The sequence below is a fragment of the Acanthaster planci genome, linkage group LG15 (genome assembly GCF_054643075.1).
Source record: "Acanthaster planci isolate LZ-2023a linkage group LG15, COTS_SCS, whole genome shotgun sequence".
Taxonomy (NCBI): domain Eukaryota; kingdom Metazoa; phylum Echinodermata; class Asteroidea; order Valvatida; family Acanthasteridae; genus Acanthaster; species Acanthaster planci.
In genome coordinates this window covers 233,102-252,664 of record NC_141791.1, presented here as the reverse complement: position 1 = coordinate 252,664, position 19,563 = coordinate 233,102, and the positions used below count along the sequence as shown (strand labels likewise).

At 39.2% G+C, this 19,563-nt stretch overlaps 3 protein-coding genes across 16 annotated transcripts in view; 2 read left to right on the top strand and 1 right to left on the bottom strand.

The window, feature by feature from the left end:
- Positions 1–23: 23 nt before the first annotated feature.
- On the top strand, positions 24–9,481 carry LOC147796540 (tRNA wybutosine-synthesizing protein 5-like). Of its 2 annotated transcripts, XM_087146231.1 has the most exons (11): positions 24–169; positions 677–893; positions 1,090–1,153; positions 1,395–1,520; positions 1,923–2,065; positions 2,457–2,663; positions 2,790–2,868; positions 3,067–3,126; positions 4,946–5,017; positions 5,226–5,318; positions 5,591–9,481. In XM_087146231.1, the coding sequence occupies exons 2-11, from the start codon at positions 763–765 to the stop codon at positions 5,708–5,710; spliced, it is 1,095 nt and encodes a 364-aa protein (XP_087002357.1). In that variant the 5' UTR covers positions 24–169; positions 677–762; the 3' UTR covers positions 5,711–9,481. The 2 variants fall into 2 exon arrangements, with proteins under 2 accessions (XP_087002357.1, XP_087002356.1); XM_087146230.1 differs by having other exon boundaries at positions 24–893.
- On the bottom strand, positions 8,922–16,078 carry LOC110974586 (coiled-coil domain-containing protein 81-like). 2 transcript variants are annotated; one of them, XM_022226334.2, is made up of 13 exons: positions 15,826–16,078; positions 15,507–15,568; positions 15,118–15,274; positions 14,612–14,868; positions 14,050–14,129; positions 13,620–13,828; positions 12,955–13,406; positions 12,618–12,725; positions 12,240–12,409; positions 12,051–12,129; positions 11,356–11,562; positions 10,641–10,867; positions 8,922–10,301 (listed from the first exon to the last, which is right to left on the bottom strand). In XM_022226334.2, exons 1-13 carry the CDS (start codon positions 15,902–15,904, stop codon positions 10,037–10,039), a joined length of 2,352 nt encoding a protein of 783 aa, XP_022082026.2. In that variant the 5' UTR covers positions 15,905–16,078; the 3' UTR covers positions 8,922–10,036. The 2 variants fall into 2 exon arrangements, with proteins under 2 accessions (XP_022082026.2, XP_022082027.2); XM_022226335.2 differs by lacking the exon at positions 11,356–11,562.
- Positions 16,079–16,176: 98 nt separating this feature from the next.
- LOC110974416 (RING finger protein 17-like) overlaps positions 16,177–19,563 on the top strand; it is a 77,971-nt gene continuing 74,584 nt past the window's right edge. For 11 of the 12 annotated variants that reach the window (XR_015427796.1, XR_015427797.1, XR_002597582.2 and 8 more), the window contains exons 1-5: positions 16,177–16,390; positions 17,813–18,035; positions 18,195–18,256; positions 18,369–18,522; positions 18,722–18,857. Coding sequence is in view for 3 of the 12 variants with exons in the window: in XM_022226031.2 (XP_022081723.2) it covers positions 16,318–16,390; positions 17,813–18,035; positions 18,195–18,256; positions 18,369–18,522; positions 18,722–18,857 (648 nt within the window). In the remaining 9 variants the exon portion in view is untranslated. The remainder of the gene's footprint in view (positions 16,391–17,812; positions 18,036–18,194; positions 18,257–18,368; positions 18,523–18,721; positions 18,858–19,563) is intronic. The other variant, XR_015427798.1, reaches the window with a different exon arrangement.

Here is a 19,563-nt window from a genome sequence, read left to right as displayed (position 1 = left end):
CAGGTGCACTGCGCGTGTCCAATACGCGGAAGTTTCGGAAAAAATTAATGTCCAAGTAATCGGCACCAGCCTTAATGGAGGGAGTGAAGCTTTTGAATTTACTGGCGTAAGCGTAACTAGGATAGAACAGGTGGCCGAGAGAAAAAGAGGCCACGTAGCGAAGAACGAGGTGCGTCATTTGCATAATGCCCAGGACGCGTAAATACGTACTGAACACTTTTACTACGGCTAGAACTGAAACAATCCTGGGCCTGTACAGTTTGGTTACGTTGTTGGTTCAGATTTACGCCTAAGTCAACTTTAGACACAGACCGTGAACTCATCCAGCTTACTTTTTTTTGTTGCAGCTGCATCAATTGGGAGTTGTGACTAACTTGATTTGCATAGAGATACTGTCGATGACAAATAATAATTATGATGGTTAAGGTTCAGAATCATATCAGTTTGATCACCATATGTTTGCTGTATGCATCCAGTCTTTTATTTCACTTGGTTGCTACTGATGATGTTGTTGAACCATCTCATCTGGAAGACCTCAGTGACCCATCACCATCCTCCTGGCCAGGTCATTTGAAGCCCCTTGGTTCAGAAGCTGTTCGACTCCCCATCTCAGAAGTAAACAAGTTCCCCTCTCCAACCGAGTTTTTCCTGCAATATGTTTACCCTTCATTGCCAGTTGTTTTCAGGCGGGGAGCCAGGAGATCACCAGCATTTGAGCAATGGAGTGATGAATATTTGAAAAGTTTGCCCGAGTCTCAAGAAATGATTGATGTTGAAGTGAGGAAGATTGAGAATAGGAGCATGCCCGCAAGATGGATGCCTTTTGCCGAGTTCCTGGATCGATACAAAATCCATGATGAATATCTGGTCACAGGGGTGCCTGATTTTCTGAAGTGAGTTCAGTGACTGGAGATTTTGAAATATAAACTATTCTAGTTGGTAGACCCATTGAAATTACATTGTGACTTGTTTAAAAATAATTAGCTGTGGCAAATTAAGTTGGTTGAGTGATGTATCTAGTGAAAACTGAAATAAATTATGTAAATTTAATTATTTACTGACATTTATTTTTTTCTTTCATATTTTCAGGAAAGATGTTTTGGTTCCTCCTCCTTTACATTGTGATAACATCACAGCAAGTTTTCTTGACACAGTAAGCATTTGAAAAGACGGTAAAACTTATATTAAAACATTTTAGATACAGACATTTTTGTCAACTTAAATCATACACAATTTGCAGAGTTCAATTACCCTGCATTGATGATAATCAATAAATACTTTTTCCAGTATGTTTACACAGTTATTTGGAATGTTACAGCTTTAGTTATAAAATTCTTCTTTTCTGTGTTTCACAACCTTCTGAACAGCTTTTTGAAACATGTTTCTTGATGCAGGTGATGTGGTTCAGCAGTGGTGGAACCAAATCTGTTTTGCATAATGATGATGTTGATAACATCAACTGTTTGTTTAGTGGTCAGAAAGAAATCCTGTTTATCAACTATACCAAATACAGACAACAGGTATGCTATATTGAACTCAAAGTTATTTGTTCAAATCCTTTATCTTTGTCACTAATTTGCCTCCAGACAAGAGGAAATGTGAAATGTCTACTGATTAATCCTTTCACAATAATGTACAATAGAAAAGTATAATTTGAAATCTAGAAGCCCCTTGGCCTATTGATTTTTCATAAAATTTAATGTTACCTTTCCCAACTTTTCTAAAATTTCAGGCAAAATTAATTTTTATGACAACGTACTTAAGTTTTATAACCAAGTTTCCAACCATTTGAAATGCATGACAAAATTAAGACTCTTGTCAGTACACAACATTGTTTTCTGCTGAAGTATAAAAATGAAATAATTTTATTTCCCTTCTCATTTTTAAAGTGAATGATTGAAAGCCATTAATTCTTCTTGCAGATTGTATTTGATCACCCTGAAGGTAGCTACTCTAGTGTTGATGTTGATCGAGTTGACTTCAACAAATATCCAGAATTCAGGGATGTTGAGTTCTTTGAGGCAAAATTGGAAGCAGGCGATTGCATTTACATTCCATATAAATGGTAAAAAGTGCTCTTTTATTGTAAAGAATGTCAGGTTTTTGTACTTTATTAGAATTCATAAGGGAAATTTATACATGTACCTGTAAAATTCATGGTTATGAATGATGCAGGTGAATATTATAAAAGGTACAAGACTGAAGAAAACCCTCACTTTGTCCTGTATCTGGCAAGTTAAACTCAGATTTAGAGATTCAACTTTCCACTAGTCTGTAGGCTATGTAGTCCGTTTGCTATGTAGCAATGGCCAAAATGGAAAACAATGAAACCAAATCATTTCCATTTTTACAATTTCTCTAAAATGTGTTCACTTTGACATTTTTGAACCTGTTTTCAAGTTCAGCGTCTGGAACAATCCAGTTTTATAAATACTTCTCTCCTTCATTGATTTCAGGTATCATCAGGTGAACTCTATCAATCGTAACATTGCAGTCAATATCTGGTGGAATCACAAAGCTAACATTATTCCAACCTCTCAGACTTGTGGCACCCCAGATCCAATGCTTTCATTGGCAGATGTCAAGTTCCTTTACCATGAATTGATGGACAGTGAAGAAGAGGAGATCACACACCCAGAACTTCTTTTCATTGAAAGTCCGGTGTAAGTTTAGAAATCAGAGTTATCATAAATTGTGCTATTTTTGTTTTTGTGTCATAGCAGTTGGAAATCCTCATAACAAATAAGAGGTTCATTTTAGTTGTACCTTTGTCATCTGTTCATTGGCAGCCAGAGCTTGACAACATTTATGGAAGAAGCAGGAGAGGAAATTCTGGTAGAGAGTCAGTTTCTGGAACTACTCGTTGAGGTAAGAAGTTGGAATTACACAAAGCAGATGTGAAGTGTCTTACTGCAAGCTCAGTTTTCCTTTGTAGATACATGCATAAAAGCTGAAAAAATTTGTTTTCCTTCATTGAAAAGCTCATTTTCAGACAGGCATGTTTTCCCTAATCAATAATTTCGCTGTTTATTCGATTTTGATAATAATGTTGGTTTATTCTTGCAGAGGCTGCCAATGTTGCAAGGGGGGATTTGGAATGAGGAGGCTTTACATATCGGACATAAGGTATTGAAAGCTGGATTGATTCTTGGCTGACTTCTTATGTTGGTGTAGTGATGAATGGGGCCAAGGGAAGGAGAGGGTTGCAGTCAAGAGGTTCAGGACTTTGTTTAGGACAGTCCCATTGAGGGAAGGAGGGGGTTGCAGTCAAGAGGTTCAGGACTTTGTTTAGGACAGTCCTATTGAGGGAAGGAGGGGGTTGCAGTCAAGAGGTTCAGGACTTTGTTTAGGACAGTCCTATTGAGGGAAGGAGGGGGTTGCAGTCAAGAGGTTCAGGACTTTGTTTAGGACAGTCCTATTGAGGGAAGGAGGGGGTTGCAGTCAAGAGGTTCAGGACTTTGTTTAGGACAGTCCTATTGAGGGAAGGAGGGGGTTGCAGTCAAGAGGTTCAGGACTTTGTTTAGGACAGTCCTATCGAGGGAAGGAGGGGGTTGCAGTCAAGAGGTTCAGGACTTTGTTTAGGACAGTCCTATTGAGGGAAGGAGGGGGTTGCAGTCAAGAGGTTCAGGACTTTGTTTAGGACAGTCCTATTGAGGGAAGGAGGGGGTTGCAGTCAAGAGGTTCAGGACTTTGTTTAGGACAGTCCTATTGAGGGAAGGAGGGGGTTGCAGTCAAGAGGCTCAGGACTTTGTTTAGGACAGTCCTATTGAGGGAAGGAGGGGGTTGCAGTCAAGAGGTTCAGGACTTTGTTTAGGACAGTCCTATCGAGGGAAGGAGGGGGTTGCAGTCAAGAGGTTCAGGACTTTGTTTAGGACAGTCCTATCGAGGGAAGGAGGGGGTCACAGTCAAGAGGTTCAGGACTTTGTTTAGGACAGTCCTATTGAGGGAAGGAGGGGGTTGCAGTCAAGAGGTTCAGGACTTTGTTTAGGACAGTCCTATTGAGGGAAGGAGGGGGTTGCAGTCAAGAGGCTCAGGACTTTGTTTAGGACAGTCCTATCGAGGGAAGGAGGGGGTTGCAGTCAAGAGGTTCAGGACTTTGTTTAGGACAGTCCTATCGAGGGAAGGAGGGGGTCACAGTCAAGAGGTTCAGGACGTTGTTTAGGACAGTCCTATTGAGGGAAGGAGGGGGTCACAGTCAAGAGGTTCAGGACGTTGTTTAGGACAGTCCCATTGAGGGAAGGAGAGGGTTGCAGTCAAGAGGTTCAGGACTTTGTTTAGGACAGTCCTATCGAGGGAAGGAGAGGGTTGCAGTCAAGAGGTTCAGGACGTTGTTTTGGACAGTCCTATTGAGGGAAGGAGGGGATTGCAGTCAAGAGGTTCAGGACTTTGTTTAGGACAGTCCTATCGAGGGAAGGAGAGGGTTGCAGTCAAGAGGTTCAGGACTTTGTTTAGGACAGTCCTATCGAGGGAAAGAGAGGGTTGCAGTCAAGAGGTTCAGGACTTTGTTTAGGACAGTCCCATTGAGGGAAGGAGAGAGTTGCAGTCAAGAGGTTCAGGACGTTGTTTAGGACAGTCCTATCGAGGGAAGGAGGTGGTCGCAGTCAAGAGGTTCAGGACTTTGTTTAGGACAGTCCTATCGAGGGAAGGAGGTGGTTGCAGTCAAGAGGTTCAGGACGTTGTTTAGGACAGTCCCATTGAGGGAAGGAGGGGGTCGCAGTCAAGAGGTTCAGGACTTTGTTTAGGACAGTCCTATCGAGGGAAGGAGAGGGTTGCAGTCAAGAGGTTCAGGACTTTGTTTAGGACAGTCCTATTCAGGGATGGAGGGGGTTGCAGTTAAGAGGTTCAGGACTTTGTTTAGGACAAACCTACTGTGTTTCTGACTTCCTGTCTCAATCATGTTACACTTCTGTCTATACTGCAAGTTAGTTTTTTTCTTGTGTTACAGATCTTTAAACAATTGGATGCAGATGAAGATGGAAAAATAACATCGCAAGACATGGAAAAGTTACCCATTGAGGTATGTTTTTTGTGATTATATTCCATCTTGAATGAATTATCAAGTCCTGTCTGCTTCCGATAAATAATTCATGCAGGTTTTTTGGTGTTGATACAGAAACCTTCACTTAATATGGTGCCCTCAACCAGTGCTGTGTAAATGATTGAATGGTGAAGGTTGAAGCTTATTAAAGTCTGATGGAGTCTGACTTATTTTCTTTTTTATACAGAAGGAGGAAGGGGGGCCATTTGCACTCAGCATCCAGGAGAAGCTGATGATGCTTATTGATGTTATTGATGAGGAGATCAGTAAAGTGAAAGAGGTGAGACTCAAGTGGCAAGTTTGTGTTGCTGTGATATATTACATTATTACTTTGAAAGTATGGTTACTAATTATAACTCTAGCTATATTGGCAGCGGAACTATTTTCAAATGGGGGGGGGGCAATTGTGATTAATAAACTGATCAATTAAGCCCCACCTCATTATAGAACCTGCAAAAAGCGTGTGTGGGGTATGCTCCCTTAGTCCAAAAAGTCTTGTAACTTCCAGTTTTAGACAGGAAGACAATTTTATGTACATGTATTATTCTTCAGAAAAAGCTGCAGACATTGTTGGAAAAGACAGCACAAAGTGATGATCTGTTGACATCCCAGGAACGTCTTGAGCCAGCCAAGATGGAGGAAAAATCTCAAATGGATAAAGATGAGCTTTAAATTTTTCATGTGTAGATGTATGGTAAAAATTAGTCTGGGAACAAACATTATGGGAAGCTTGCAATGTTGAAGTCAGTTTAGCTGAACATTTTGATCATTTAAAGCAGTGATGTTTTGGGGGGGTCTTACAGTTCTGATATACCAGCTTTGAATCTCATCAGGTCTGCCTCCCAGGCTTGGTTTTCATTTTCTGCCCGGCTTAGTCCTGCAGCTTTTGTGCAAGTAGCTTTCATTTTGGGACAAGTTACTGTAAGTGCCTTGAAAAAGGTGTTGTTTGCAAATGCTCTGTTCTTTTCTTAAAGAAGTGAAAGCTGGTCACAGATACTTTGAAGCTGAAATATTTTGTTAACTGATATAATCTGATATTTCTATTATTAGGCTCACTGACATCAGTAATTACAGACCTATTTCAGTTCTCCCACATGTGTCTAAGATTCTAAATAGGACTGTAAATAACCAACTTCGTGATTTCCTTGATCAGACAAGCTCACAACATAAGCTCACCCTGTCAGCAAAACAAAGTTCATGGTTTTTGGCACAGGTCATTGTTTATCTCATGTTGGAGACATTCACATTACTTTAGACGGAGAGGCTATTTAGTGTGTCAATAGTTTTAAATATTTAGGGGTAATGCTAGACAAGTCGCTATCATGATCAGATCATAATCAACTTTGTTGAGAAAATCTTGAACAAAATTGGTTTCTTTGTCATTCTGCCAAACCTTGCCTCCCCTGCTTGGATTTTTAAAATGCTGAAGAGTGCCAGGTCCAGTTGTTCTAACTGCAATCTTGAGAGACTTGTTAAACTGCACAATCTACTCGCTAGATTAATTCTTAATGCACATTATCAAGTCTACAAGTGTGTTAGAAAATTTAATCCTTGGTACCTTAACTCTCGTTTGAACCTCCAACCCATTCGTTTGGCATCTGATTGCTGTTAAATGGCTCAAATTGAGGCAAATGCACATTCCAATATCTAGGAACCTTGGGCTGGAACAAGTTGACTGCCTCAAGAAGGCAGGCGGAGTCCCTCTCTAAACTCAACAACTTTTATGGTTGAATTTTATTTAACCTTAATATTGTCTTTAATCTTTAAATTTAATCACTGTCACAGATTTTTAAGTTTCAGATTACGTTTATTTAACCAATTGTGTTTGATTCCATTCAATTTTAGTTTTATTTTTTATTACATATACATTTTATATTTTATTTTTTGCTTTATATTTTACTCTATTTTCCATGAACTTTTCATTGTTAATTTTAGCATCATCATCATCATCATTTGAAGTTTGTTTATAATTATTTTGCTTTTACTCTTTTTTTTCGTTATATGTTTTATGCTTATTTTATTATTCTAATTACTAGCTACTAATTCGATTAATCTTTGCTATTTTATTTATTTTTCACATACAATTCCTTTGTTGTTCGAATGTTATCCAGTTTTTGTTTCTTCTTTCCCCATCATTAAATTAATTTATTTTAAATTGTTGTTTTTTTTTGTGCAACTGTGCATAAAATGCATTCCGTTTCTTCTACTTTTTTCTTCTGTATTTTTCATAATTGTTCTCCCCAAAACCTCATTCACTTTGTGCACGGTTTGTCTAGGTGCCACTTTGGTTACTCTGCAATGTTGCATCCTCATTAAAGTTACACCAGGTGACAAGTCATGTGACATTAAAGTTGCAACCTCCAAAGCACTGTATCTCTTGAACTACATGCCCTGGCCAGGTTTCTTGACAAAGTGTTATACGCGAAAATTCGCATAATGTGACAATGACATCATCATTGATATTAAAGGTGCACCCTGCAAAGCACTATATCGTCTGCAGTAAATGTCGGATTGGGTTGAAACCTTGCAGTTAAGTAAAACGGGAAGCAATACACACAAAAATTGACATGATGTGACGATGATGTCATTATATGACAAGTCCCATGGCCGCCTTTATCTCTTAAAGTAGATGTCATATTTGGTTGAAACCTTGCAGGAAGCTAGAAAGGAAAGTGTTATCTACGAATATTGACATGATGTGACGATGACGTCATCAGATTACAAGTAACATGGCATTAAACTTGCAGCCTTAAGCACTTTATCACTTGAACTAGATGTCGTATTGGGTTGAAACCTTGCAGGCAGCTAGAAAGGAAAGTGTTATCTACGAAAATTGTCAGGATGACTATTAAGTCATTAAGTGACGAGTCATGTAACATTAAAAATGCAATCAGGGCCCTTCAGAATAGCAGATTTCTAACTGACAAGGCTATTCTGTGGATATAAAATTTAAAAAAATGGTGACATACATGTCCTTTTTGTTTGGTTGTGCTGTTGCAGCTTATAAGTGATTGTCAAAGGTTGAGTTGTATATATTGTAGTAACTTCAAGTGTCGTCTTTCAAGTCGAGTAAATACATGTACATGTAGAGTCCATGACAAAATAGCTGATGCATTCACATCATGAACAGTAACTTCTTTACAACTTTATACACAGAGGTACTGTATATATATATTGATATATTATTATTAATTGCATTGAAATGTATCTTTTTATATTACAAAGCTCTGTTTTTTTATACGTGCAGTACCAAAGTGTGCCACATACTTTTGTATGTGAAGACAGCATGTACATGTAATGGAATGAATATATTGCGCCAGTACTCTATCAGGCAAGGACAAATTATGCATCTGAAGACAAATCAATTCATAAGATTTGATATTCCCTGCTGCTGCATTTAGTCTGATGACAGTCAGAGCCTTTCAGAAATCAATGTGAAATTTACTTGATAAAATTAAGAGTACATGTATGTGATAACTAGTACTGACATATGAGCGCAGCAGTGGCATTTAAAGTCTTCAGAAAAAAAAAATTAGGATGTCATTTATTTTGCTGTCCATGTTAGCAATCTAAAATCAACAGTTTTGTGCATGGTTGACATTTATTTCATTGTTACCTTGAGAATGCAAACACATTAGCGAGTAGTTTCCTACATCACCTGGCTGCTTTCCCGTCCCTAATGGCACTGCATTTTGACATTCTGTAAAATTGATTGTCTCCATTAATTTGAAGTTTTGACTAAGCCGACAGCCCTCTGTAATTAATTAACGCTTGGTTACTCGTAGCTCTATAAGGGTGTACATACATTCCCTGAGCAATGCTCTGGTCTCCAAGATGTGTATCTTAGCAACAAAAAGCCAAAGAAATAGGGCACAAATTCTCGTTTGCATTGATGTTATAGGAATGGAATTTTATTGGAATGGATTCATATACATGTATTTGGAAGAACACTGAGAGAAAGATCAACCGGTTTAACACAGCTTTCACGATGATCAATGGTGACTTGGTACAAAATGCATCACTTTCAAAGTACAAAATCTTTAATTAAATTACCACATTGTAAATATAAGATAAAGTTAAGCTGACTTTCTCTGCTTCTCCCCAAAATATCACTAAATATGGATTAAGCAGACAGACACTGAATTACATGTATGGAATTGTTACATGTATTTACAAAACCTTTGTACAGTGCTTCAAAAATCCAGAAATATTCCTGTGTACTTGTACTTATACAAAATCTCATCCTATAAAAAATAGCATGCACTTTTAACCCATGCTTTTCATTTTTATGTGCTTTGAATTGGAGAAACTTTGACTTAAGTTATTCTTACGAGGGAATGGTCACATTTCAAAGGAATTCTTCCAAAAATTGTGGTGTTAAATATTTCCATTATGGTGCCTTAGAATAAAACAAAGTTGTGCTAAGTGTGTACAGGACCATGATTCGTGTTATGAGTTACACTTGCTTACTTTTAAGAACTATTGGTGAGATTACAAAATCCCACAATGCTTCCACACCACAGAAGTATCTCGTAATACTACCCCTTCAAGCAATTTGTACTTCGAATTATTACTAATCACATGAAAAAGCTAAAATGGCCTTTTGTCCTTATTTAGTGTTCCAGCCCTTGTAAAATTTGCAGTGAAATAGAAATTTGTGGTTTCAGCCTATCACTCCCAAACCATGCAAATGTCAATAGTGAGTTCACAACAATCCCTTAATCCATAAACACACTGGAAACAATATTTTTTAGTTAGAAATTTGCACATACGTAAATAGCTTGATCCAAACCTCAGAGGTGTTAAGGAAGCATTCTTCTCATTCACTGAAAAGATTTCATCAAAATTCCACTTCCCCAAGAAAAAATTCCTCCCCCTCCAAGAAAAGAGCTTGTTACCCTGCATATAATGAATAAGTTTTGCAATTACTGCATCTCACAATGTTTTTGTAAGTTTACTTTTGGGTGTTATGTAGTGTTTTTATACCGTATAGATAGGTTATACCATGAGTCTTGATCCTGGAATGTATCGAGACTCACTCCAAATATTAGACTCGCCACAGTTGCCAAGACGACGTCTGCATTGGTCACAACGATGATAATGCTCACACTGTTCATGCATCAGGATTCCTGGGCTCTGAGCTCGTAGTTTCTGCTCCTCTTCGCGTTGTCGTTTCAGACTGGCTGCCTCTTTCCAAGTTTCTTCCAAAGATTTGCGAGTTTTGACAGAATCATTGTAACGGTTGGCCCTGTCTTCTATGAGTCTATATTAACCAAATTTTGAAAAGAAAAGTTGCATTTCAGTTCCGCATAACAAACACGACGTGTACAATAAACAACGACTGATTGTAAACCAGCTTACGCACACTGAAACTTAAGTCTCTCATTTACATACAAGTTACCTTTGCACAAATGCCGCACATCTCTTTATGCTCACTGACTGTGAAAGTTTTATCAAGTTTTCCAACTTAAACAGTCTTACACCTTCTATATTAATACAATTTTTCATATGCCCCATGGAAGTTAAGGTAACTTTATTTCAAGGAAGCACTGGTTTTTACAGCTTTTGTTTGATTGAAGACAAAAAAACGAAATCAACTCACTCTCGACGTGTCCTGTCTAGTATATCCATTTCTTCCCGCTGTGTTTTTAGATGATTGAACAGTTTCTGTCGTCGGGAATGTTCTACTGCATTTAGTTGCTCCTTGTACACTTCAATGGCCCGACGACGCTTATCAGCTAGTTGCTCATTGGTTGCATCATTCTTACCAAAGATGGGTTCTTTAGAGTCGGGCACAGCTGCTGGCAGAGGAAGAGGCTTGAAACGAACCTTGGATGGAATAACGAGAGGTTATTACTTCAATCATTCACTTGTGGAAAATGATAGCTCTACAGCTATAGAACTATAACTACAGGTGTATTTGTACTAGCATTTGACAAGCAAACTGTGGTAAACTAACTCTAATCAATTATGTTTAACTGGGAACAATTACTGATCTGGTCCATCCAACAGTACACAGTGTAATGTAGGATCAAATGCACTTTTGATGGCTGATCTCTGAGCTAAATTATTTCTGGTCACCTAAACCTAAGGGTTGATCAACTCATACATGTATATAGTCAACTTTTCTAAGGGTAACTAATGAATGGGCACTTTCAACTAACCTATATGAATAACCTGCATTGACATCAGGTCAACTAATTTAGAGTTACTCTGGTCAACAAACAGATTAATCCTGAACTATCAGCTGACTGTTAATAGTTTTTCCTGCTGTGACAAGAAACCCTATAGCTTAACAACTACAATGTACTCCCTACCGTACGCTGATCTGGAAGCTTAAGCCTAAGTGGTTCCATCTTAGAGAATGGTAGAATGATCTTAGGTACAGGAAGGCTCAAAGGCCCTAGAAGACGTGGACTGATCAACCCTCTCTGGCTGGGAGAACCCCCAGCCCTATCTATGTAACCTTGCTGATCTTGGCTAGCCATCTCAGCAGCTTTGACAAGTCTGTCCCGGATGTGAATCTATGGGAGGTGGTGTGTTAAATGAGGGTGGTAAGGAGGAAGGGAAGATGCACAGTAAAGATGGAGAAAGGATGGCAGGTGATGAGGAGAGAGGTGGTGTTAAATGAGGATATGAAAATTAATGAAAAGGTGAAAACTCATGTAAAGATATGATGAACTGTGAATGTATTACAGGTGTAAATTAGGAGGATGTGAAAAGGATATGTGTATATGAATGGTTAGCATGATACAAGGATGCACAAAAACTGTCAGCCAGCAAATCAAGCTTGGGCTGTCCTGTCAACTAGCTAGCAATGCAAATGAGGAGCTAGGTGGCCCCAAAAACGAGTCAACATGCCAGCCAGCTAGCCTTCCAGAAAGTTAATCAGCTAGTCAGTTGGCCATCGAACTCTTTACAGTAACAATTCCCTCCTGTCTGTTGTCATAGGATTCTAAATTGTTAAGCTGTATCAGACGATTCAATTCAACAAATTTGATATGCCTCTTACTTGTGCTGAGAGAGCTCTTTGGTACATATCTGTCTGAGCTGCCTTGTCTCGCAGATATTGTTCTCTTTGAGCAGCAAGTCTGAAAAAGAATACAAATACAAAGTAAGCGTAATACAACTTGGGCACACATATCTGAACAATTTAACTGCGTTCCTATACAAGAAAGCTTGGGTCTACTACAGTACTTACTCTTCTGCCAGCTGCACTTGCTCTAATCTCTCCAGGAATTCTTGATCATGTTTGCGGCCAATCTTATTGGTTGCCTTTGCTTCAACCTGCTCTGCCAGCTGATCAGCATATTCTTCCTGTTTGATGTGCCGAGGTGGAGTCAGGCAGCGTCGCTGGAAGATATAAGATCTCTATAGAAAGGGAACGAAAAAGTTTGCTGTTCAGTTGGTGGTGGTTTTATTTGAGCTGTACATATATAGTTACAGGAACACTGACTCCTAGTGCAGATCTACTTCTAGTTTGTGGTTTAAAATTGTACAGATTAGCAAAGGCAAATACATGAACCCATTCTCTTTCTTCATTCATTTGAATGGTAATGAGACATTCATCTTGACTCACATGGAAATCTGTTTGGCGTTCCTTCTTTTTGTTCTTGATTGCCTCGCTGACTCCAAGATTGAATGCTGCTATCTTCTGTGAGTGATGCCTGTTTGCAAGATTCTGGGCCTGAAAAATAAAACCACTAGCATGAAAAAACCTAGTAGGTGATATTTCTTGCTTCTTTGTATAAACTAGGAAAACGTTTTGGGGTGAGGTTTAGCAAGCTTTGTAGTTGAAATATCTTCAGTATCGACATCTGCAAGTGATTTGAATAAGTGTTTCAATGACGTGGCTGGATTTTTGGAGGGGTATGGTAAGGTCTTAACAGGTGCCCAAACCTCTTACAACCTCTTACCTGTTCAGTGACGATTGCCTCAGTGTCCTTTAAATGTTGATACTGCTGTAGAAGTCTGTCTTGCTCTTGCTCTTTACGTCTCCTCTCGGCCTCGAATGAGACTGGGACATTCCTCACAGCTCGTTGATGACACAAGTAGCATAATTCCTGGCCGGCTCTGTGCCCACATGCTGTCCCTGGAGGTGTAAACTCCCTCGTCTCCACAGCCCCAGCAAATGTTGCCTGCTTCTCTGGGGATCTAGATTTAGGTGAGCAGGGCGGCGTCAGATTCCCTTTTGGGGAAGTGGGCTTGCCACTGGGTGGTGAAGGGGTAACACTGCTGCCTTTGATCCCACGGGGAGGGGTGGGTAAAGTTAGATCGTCAATCAGGCTGATGCCGGTTGCTTTAGCAGTAGGTGCCACTTGACGTGAAGGAGTACGAGACAGTGAGACTTTCTTCTCAGTGACTGGTTCTGAAAAGAAAAGAAATACATACTGAAGTTTCCATCAGTGATAGCAGGCCAAGAAATTGCCTTAGCTCTTATACGAGACCACAGCCAAGTTTGTGTACAGGAACTTCTGTTCCTGTCTTTGCCCAAGTTTTTTCCTGGTTGCTGGTGCTTGCACCTTATTTTTGAATCTTGCAGCTCATGTCTCTCCCACCCACTTTCATCCATTCTGCTTACCCTCTTGACCATCTGTGCCTTCTACTTCTTCTTCATTCCCTTGTTCCTCCCCTTCATTCAGGACCAATTCTTCATTTTCCTCCCCTTCTGGTTCTTGGAGCTCCACCTCTCTATTTGTGACCTCCTTATCCTCATCTATAGTTGGCATTTTTCTTAGAGGTTCCTCGTTTTCCAGAGCTAATCCGCCTTTGCTGGAACCCTGGGAAATTCTAGACAGTGAACAGCAAACACAAGCAAAAAATATTATTCTTAAATTTACAGAAAGCTATACTTGGTAATTTACTCAGTCCTGCAATATTCCTTGAGTAAACATTTTAAAGAAACTACTGAAGTAATTTTTTCTCTGACCAAGTCACTCCTAAGACACCTGAAAAAAGACATAGCATGAAAACCTCTAAAACAAGATCTGAAAGAGTATCCACTTGCTCACCTGGGTAACACAAGTGTGTTTCCTGTTAAAGGTCTGTAGGTAGAAGCTCTAGACAAAACAGAATCAGCCGTGTCTGGTCTCTGTAAACAAAAAAGAAGCAAAACAAGGTTACTTATGCTTACAACTGCATGACTGGTTTATAACGCTATGCTGTTACGAGGTTGCACAATCATGCATAGTGATTCAATCAAATATGTCACAATTGTGTATCTAAAAGGTTAACAAGAAAGGTTAGCTTTGCATATGAAATCAGATAGCAAGAGTTGTGTCCCTAAGGACAATAAATAAACTCGCATTTCCCTAATAGTATAGAGTACCGAAGTGTGACGTCACTTTGAACCAGAAAGTGCAGTGCAAATGAATGGTGTACGCGCGCGTGCTGGTTCACATGCTGGTTCATGCGCTCATGCCTCTTACACACTAATTGTGCGTGTGACGTATTCACTTCAGTAATCTATATAATGTGGAAAGTTTACTGAATTGATTATAGAATTCATTTTAGGCACTTTGAAAGTGCTTTTATACTAAGATTTTGTCAAACTGACAATTTTTCGTCTCTTACATTTTTCAAGGCCTCTGCTAACGTTCCCGAGCCATCCATCATGTTCAAGAAATCCTTGTAGAATTTCATTTTGACTTTTCCATCTCGTATGGCCAGACGACCAATGCCAGTAAATGTAAATTCCACATTGCGGTTGGATTGTACAGACCGTGACAATGACAGTAACACTTCCTTAACACATCTCTCAACTGTATCACGGTCAAAGGGACTCTCCGCAGATAGAACAGTGAAGTTGAGTTGGACAATTGGAATTTGACCTGTAATTAAATAATTATGATACGCAGAATTAAAGACTGAAACGCATCAACAGCTTTATAACATTACCGAAGAAATTATGGTTCAAGCTGATAAACTCTTGAATTTGGACCTTCTAACTATGGCCCTATTAGATGGTTAAATATTGGAGTTTAACTTAAAATAATTTTTTTTAAACAAACCAACTTATAACTTGATCAGCTGGTAAAGGTGTTTGAAACTGTTAAGTAAAGAACTGACTGTTTTAATACCTGATGTGAAATGTTTTGCGTAGTCCAGTCTGTGGGTCTGTGCAAACTTTTCAGATAGACTGAACACCGGACGCTGGATGAGAATAAATTTGTTGTTACCGATGTCAAGCTTCTTCTGTGTGAAGGTAAAGGTACCGAGGCCTGGAATGTTTACTCCCTGAAAATGAAAACAATGAGAATTAAAAATAATTACAAAACTGATTAGGCCTAAATACTTCTCCTGAAAACACATTTTTTTAACTAAAGGCAACTAAAGGCCTCTTTTATGGTTTCTTATATTCATGTCCACTTCCTTCATATAACAAGTAGGCTAGTTCAAAGCAATAAAGCACAAAGTTTACTTAACAATGACGGTGCATTCATTTAGTTAATCCAAATTTACAGCCTACCTTTTGCATATTCATGTGTCTCTCAACAAAAGCAGAAACATTTTCCCAAACGCTGATGACATCTGCAAATTGGAAAATCAAAATAATATCAAGAAAGAGCACCTAGAGATACATTCTATAAAATCAACCAAACAAATACCTAATATGAGTAATATTATTTCAGGCGTACTGTTGGGCTATGCATATGGGCCTGGGCCTAGTACAAAAGTTAAAAATCGTTTACATCCCTTCCTAGAGTAGTGAGGCTTGAACACAAAGGCGTTCCTCGATCATGGTAACGCATTGGATTTTGTTCGGTTCATGGGTAAACTAAACTTACCGTCATCTGTGACATTTGGAATCGTCGAAAATCGGTGTTTCCTTGCATCTGAGAATAATTCCTGCATAACCTCTGCCATGTCAATATCAATTTTTTTATCCTGACCAGGCAGGAAAACGGTTTAGCTGAGATTATGCCCCCAAATTACCGATTTTGTTAACTTCCATCTGAGCTAAAGATCGAAATCATTCAACTGGCCAACTCGAAATAATATTGTACATGCTGTGCATACGCGCGCTGGGCGTACACAATCAACGTCGTTACCATGGATCATTTATGAATATGCAATATAACCCTTGACCTATTAACTTTTATGGTGGTTTCATTACGTCGCATGGTGGCGCAACAGCACTTGTTACGTTAATGTTCAGCATGTTCACTTCCAAGACGCCGTGGCGAGGCGCTTTCCTCTTAACTTGACGTGACATTGAAAATGCTTGAAAGTTGAAGCTAAAAAAGTCACCACAACTTTGTGATTAAATCCACTGCAGTATGGAGGAGGCCAGGGAGGGGGGCCAGACGTGCCCCCACTGCTTTCGAAGCTTTAGAGGGGCTCAAGGTCCTGGTAAACAAACTTTACATAGGCCTAGGCCTAAGTTACAATTTGTGAAGAAATCTGTCATTGTTTTTTGTAGGCATTGTGGGATGGTCATGGAGGTAGGTACTAATTATGAGATAATGGTCATACGTCTTTAACCAACAGAATGCATCATGATCATGGTCGATACAAGCTTAAGACATGTAAAACTAGCACATGACGTACCTACGCTATGGCAGGTACATGCATGTGTATGATTTACAGTTTTCTCGGGGCGGCTTGGACAGTACATCATGTGCAGAGATGCCAACTTGTACGATTTAAGCACAATATTTACGATTTGTTTAGTACGATCCAGATTAAGATTTTTATGAATTTCAACTTGAAGGTACAAAACCATGTGTGTAAACTCTACTTAAGCTCCATGTACATGTAGCGTCACAATGCACCTCATATTAATCATAGTCGTGCTAAAATTGACCAGAGTGGAGGACTGTCGAGGATTTGATTCTTGGATATTTATTGAGCAACTGGACTTGTTTTGCACAGTGGCAACAAGTGAGCAGAAGTTCAGGGAGGAATACACCAAAAATAGGCCTTTATTAGAGTCTTGTCACGGAGAAACTTACATGTTTTGCAATGCATGTAACTGTGGCATGATGAATATGGCCCGTGCTGGATTTTATGACACTGAGAAGCACATTAATTAGGCCAAGAAAAAAAAGCTCTGCTTCCCATTAAATAAGGTCGGTAGGTAAGGATTTTTAGACAATATTTTGTGCTGATTGAATGGGACGAAAGTTGCCAAAAGTTGCCACAAATTGATTAAAATAAAAACGTATCAGAATTAATGTTGAAATATAATCAACAATTAAGGACAATTCACACTTGCACAATGCTAGTCAGGTTAATACAAGTGTTTTGATGTGAAAAGAAATTGTTTGCAGGTGTTTGTGTTGAAAGAAAAGACAACAGGATTTTTTTAAACTTTGTTTTATCTTTTTTTTTCTAATTGAAGTGTGATGGGATTACACTGTTTCATTTTGAAAAGTTGGCATCTCTGCATGTGAAATATCATTGTTTTCTGCTCATTAGTTTGATGTGGTTGGGAAAAATGTTTCCCGATAAGGTATTTGTGGAATTGGTGGGCAAGTGAGTTATTTCATTGCCTTCTGATAAACTTGATGTGGGAAACTAGACTTCTGTTTGTTTCTTTTCCTCCAGTTTAGTCATTAGTTTGGGATCCCCCTACCCAAAAAATCATGCCGATTGCTGAATGGAGTGAATGTTGGAATCAACTAGCCGCAGATGAGAGCAATAGTACTACATGTATACGTGAAAATTTCAAGTGGCTACTCACAAGGGCGAAGCGCATGTTTCAGATGCAGCCACAATTTTCAGGCACAGCATTTTTTCACCAACAATTTGTGACATAATTTTTTCTTTCAGCCCATGAACGTTTTCTTCAGCCCCTCCTCTTGCGTTGTGGCCACACCTTCTGTCAGGGATGTATCAGCAAACAAGTGAAGGTTCTCAAGACAAGCATAGCATGCCCAACATGTCAGGTAGTGACCTCTATGCCATTAGGTGAAGCTAGTATCAAGCAGTTACCAGCTAACTACTACATGCTTGGATATGCCACCTGGAACACGAAGCAAGTCATGGATATGTTGTAAGTCCTTAACTTTTTTCATGGTTGTAAACAGATTACATCTTACCTTTCTGAGAAGTTGTAGGCCTAGGTGATTAATTTTTGAAGACCTTCAGATTATTTCCGTGTTGGATCTGAATGGTCATTGTTCAAGCATTCTGTTTGCTGTTTTTATTTTAGTGACCAGAAAGTTGAGTTTCAGCCTTCTTCAAAGCTTGAGTACAAAGGGGTACAATTGGAAGGTAAAAATATCAAGTAAAGAAATAAAAATATTCCTTATTTTTTGATGTTTCTTTAGTACTGCTATAAAATTATGTAAAGTTGGTAATGCTAGCTTTTCTGCCTTTCTTTCAGGAGGCAAGGAACTCTGCACTGGTTGTCATCGTATCATAGCCACCTGTCAGTGCCAGCAGTGTGGCGACATTTATTGTGCACCTTGCTTTGCACGATTGCATCGTGGGTCACGTGCTCTTCAGACGCACCCTTCTATTCCATTGAGCACATCCAGGTGAGTTGAGGGAAATAGATCCTCATGATTATTATTTTCTCAAGAAAATTGACTTTTGGTAATTTGAAGTTTCTGTTAATAATATTGTTTGTCTTCTTTGGTAGAATGGAAAGATTCTGCCAATATTCTAATCGTTCATGCTTGAGGAAACTTGGTGAAGAGATAATGAAGCAATGTTAATTAATTCTTTTTTTTACAGGAGTGAAGAGGGATGCAAGGAGCACGAACGAAGGGAATTTGAGTTCTTCTGCAAGGAAGACAAGGTACCTATCTGTGCCTTGTGTGCTCTGATGGGAAATCATAAAGGTCACGACATTATACAGCTTTCTGATCAGGTATGTGACATGGATCTTATTTTTCAACTAATCTGACTGATTGGAATTGATCTGGGTGATTTGAACTGTCAATGGGAGTTACATCACTGAATCAGCCACAGAGAAAGGAGACATGGTCAAACATTATTTATCCAGTTAGTAAGTGACTTTATCACAAAGGCGGATGCGTAACAATTTGCAGGCTCTCATTGGACAATCGCTGAAGTTGCGCGTTAACTTCCAGGGCCATGGTTCCATGTAAACGGCAATCAATGCATGTAACTCTATGTGCAGTGCATGTGCAGTGGGCATGTTTTAAACTGAAGTGACGTCACCATTGTGAACCGGATATGCCCTCCGATAAGCAACATAGATCTGTATGTCCCTAAAATAAAAGTTTTCCCTTCACCGAAAAAACCACACAAGTTGAACGATTCTGTTTGAAACATGGAAAGTTATTATAAGCATCCAGTCCCACAAGTTATTGAATGAGCTTAAGAACATCTGACGTGGACCTCACACTATACAGAAACTTGATGACCACTGACAAATTGTGTTAGGTTTTTAAATGAGTTAAGTGTCCAGGGCTGAGTCGGTCAGGGGCTAGTCGGTCAGGGGGCTAGTCCATCAGGGAACAAGTCAGTCAGGGGGTGAGTTGGCTTGGAGATAAGCTGGTCAGGGGCAAGTTAGTATTAGTGGGCAAGTTCTCCAAGTAGCACGTTGAAGT

Excerpts from the sequence above, each read along its gene's own strand:
- LOC147796540 (XM_087146230.1), top strand. The coding sequence starts at position 415 with ATGATGGTTAAGGTTCAGAATCATATCAGTTTGATCACCATATGTTTG. Across the intron at positions 1,154-1,394 it reads CAGCAAGTTTTCTTGACACA|GTGATGTGGTTCAGCAGTGG; the intron begins GTAAGCATTTGA and ends TTCTTGATGCAG. Across the intron at positions 2,664-2,789 it reads CTTTTCATTGAAAGTCCGGT|CCAGAGCTTGACAACATTTA; the intron begins GTAAGTTTAGAA and ends GTTCATTGGCAG.
- LOC110974586 (XM_022226334.2), bottom strand. The coding sequence starts at position 15,904 with ATGGCAGAGGTTATGCAGGAATTATTCTCAGATGCAAGGAAACACCGA. Across the intron at positions 14,869-15,117 it reads CGCAAAACATTTCACATCAG|GTCAAATTCCAATTGTCCAA; the intron begins GTATTAAAACAG and ends ATTTAATTACAG. Across the intron at positions 12,130-12,239 it reads CAAGTGCAGCTGGCAGAAGA|ACTTGCTGCTCAAAGAGAAC; the intron begins GTAAGTACTGTA and ends ATTCTTTTTCAG.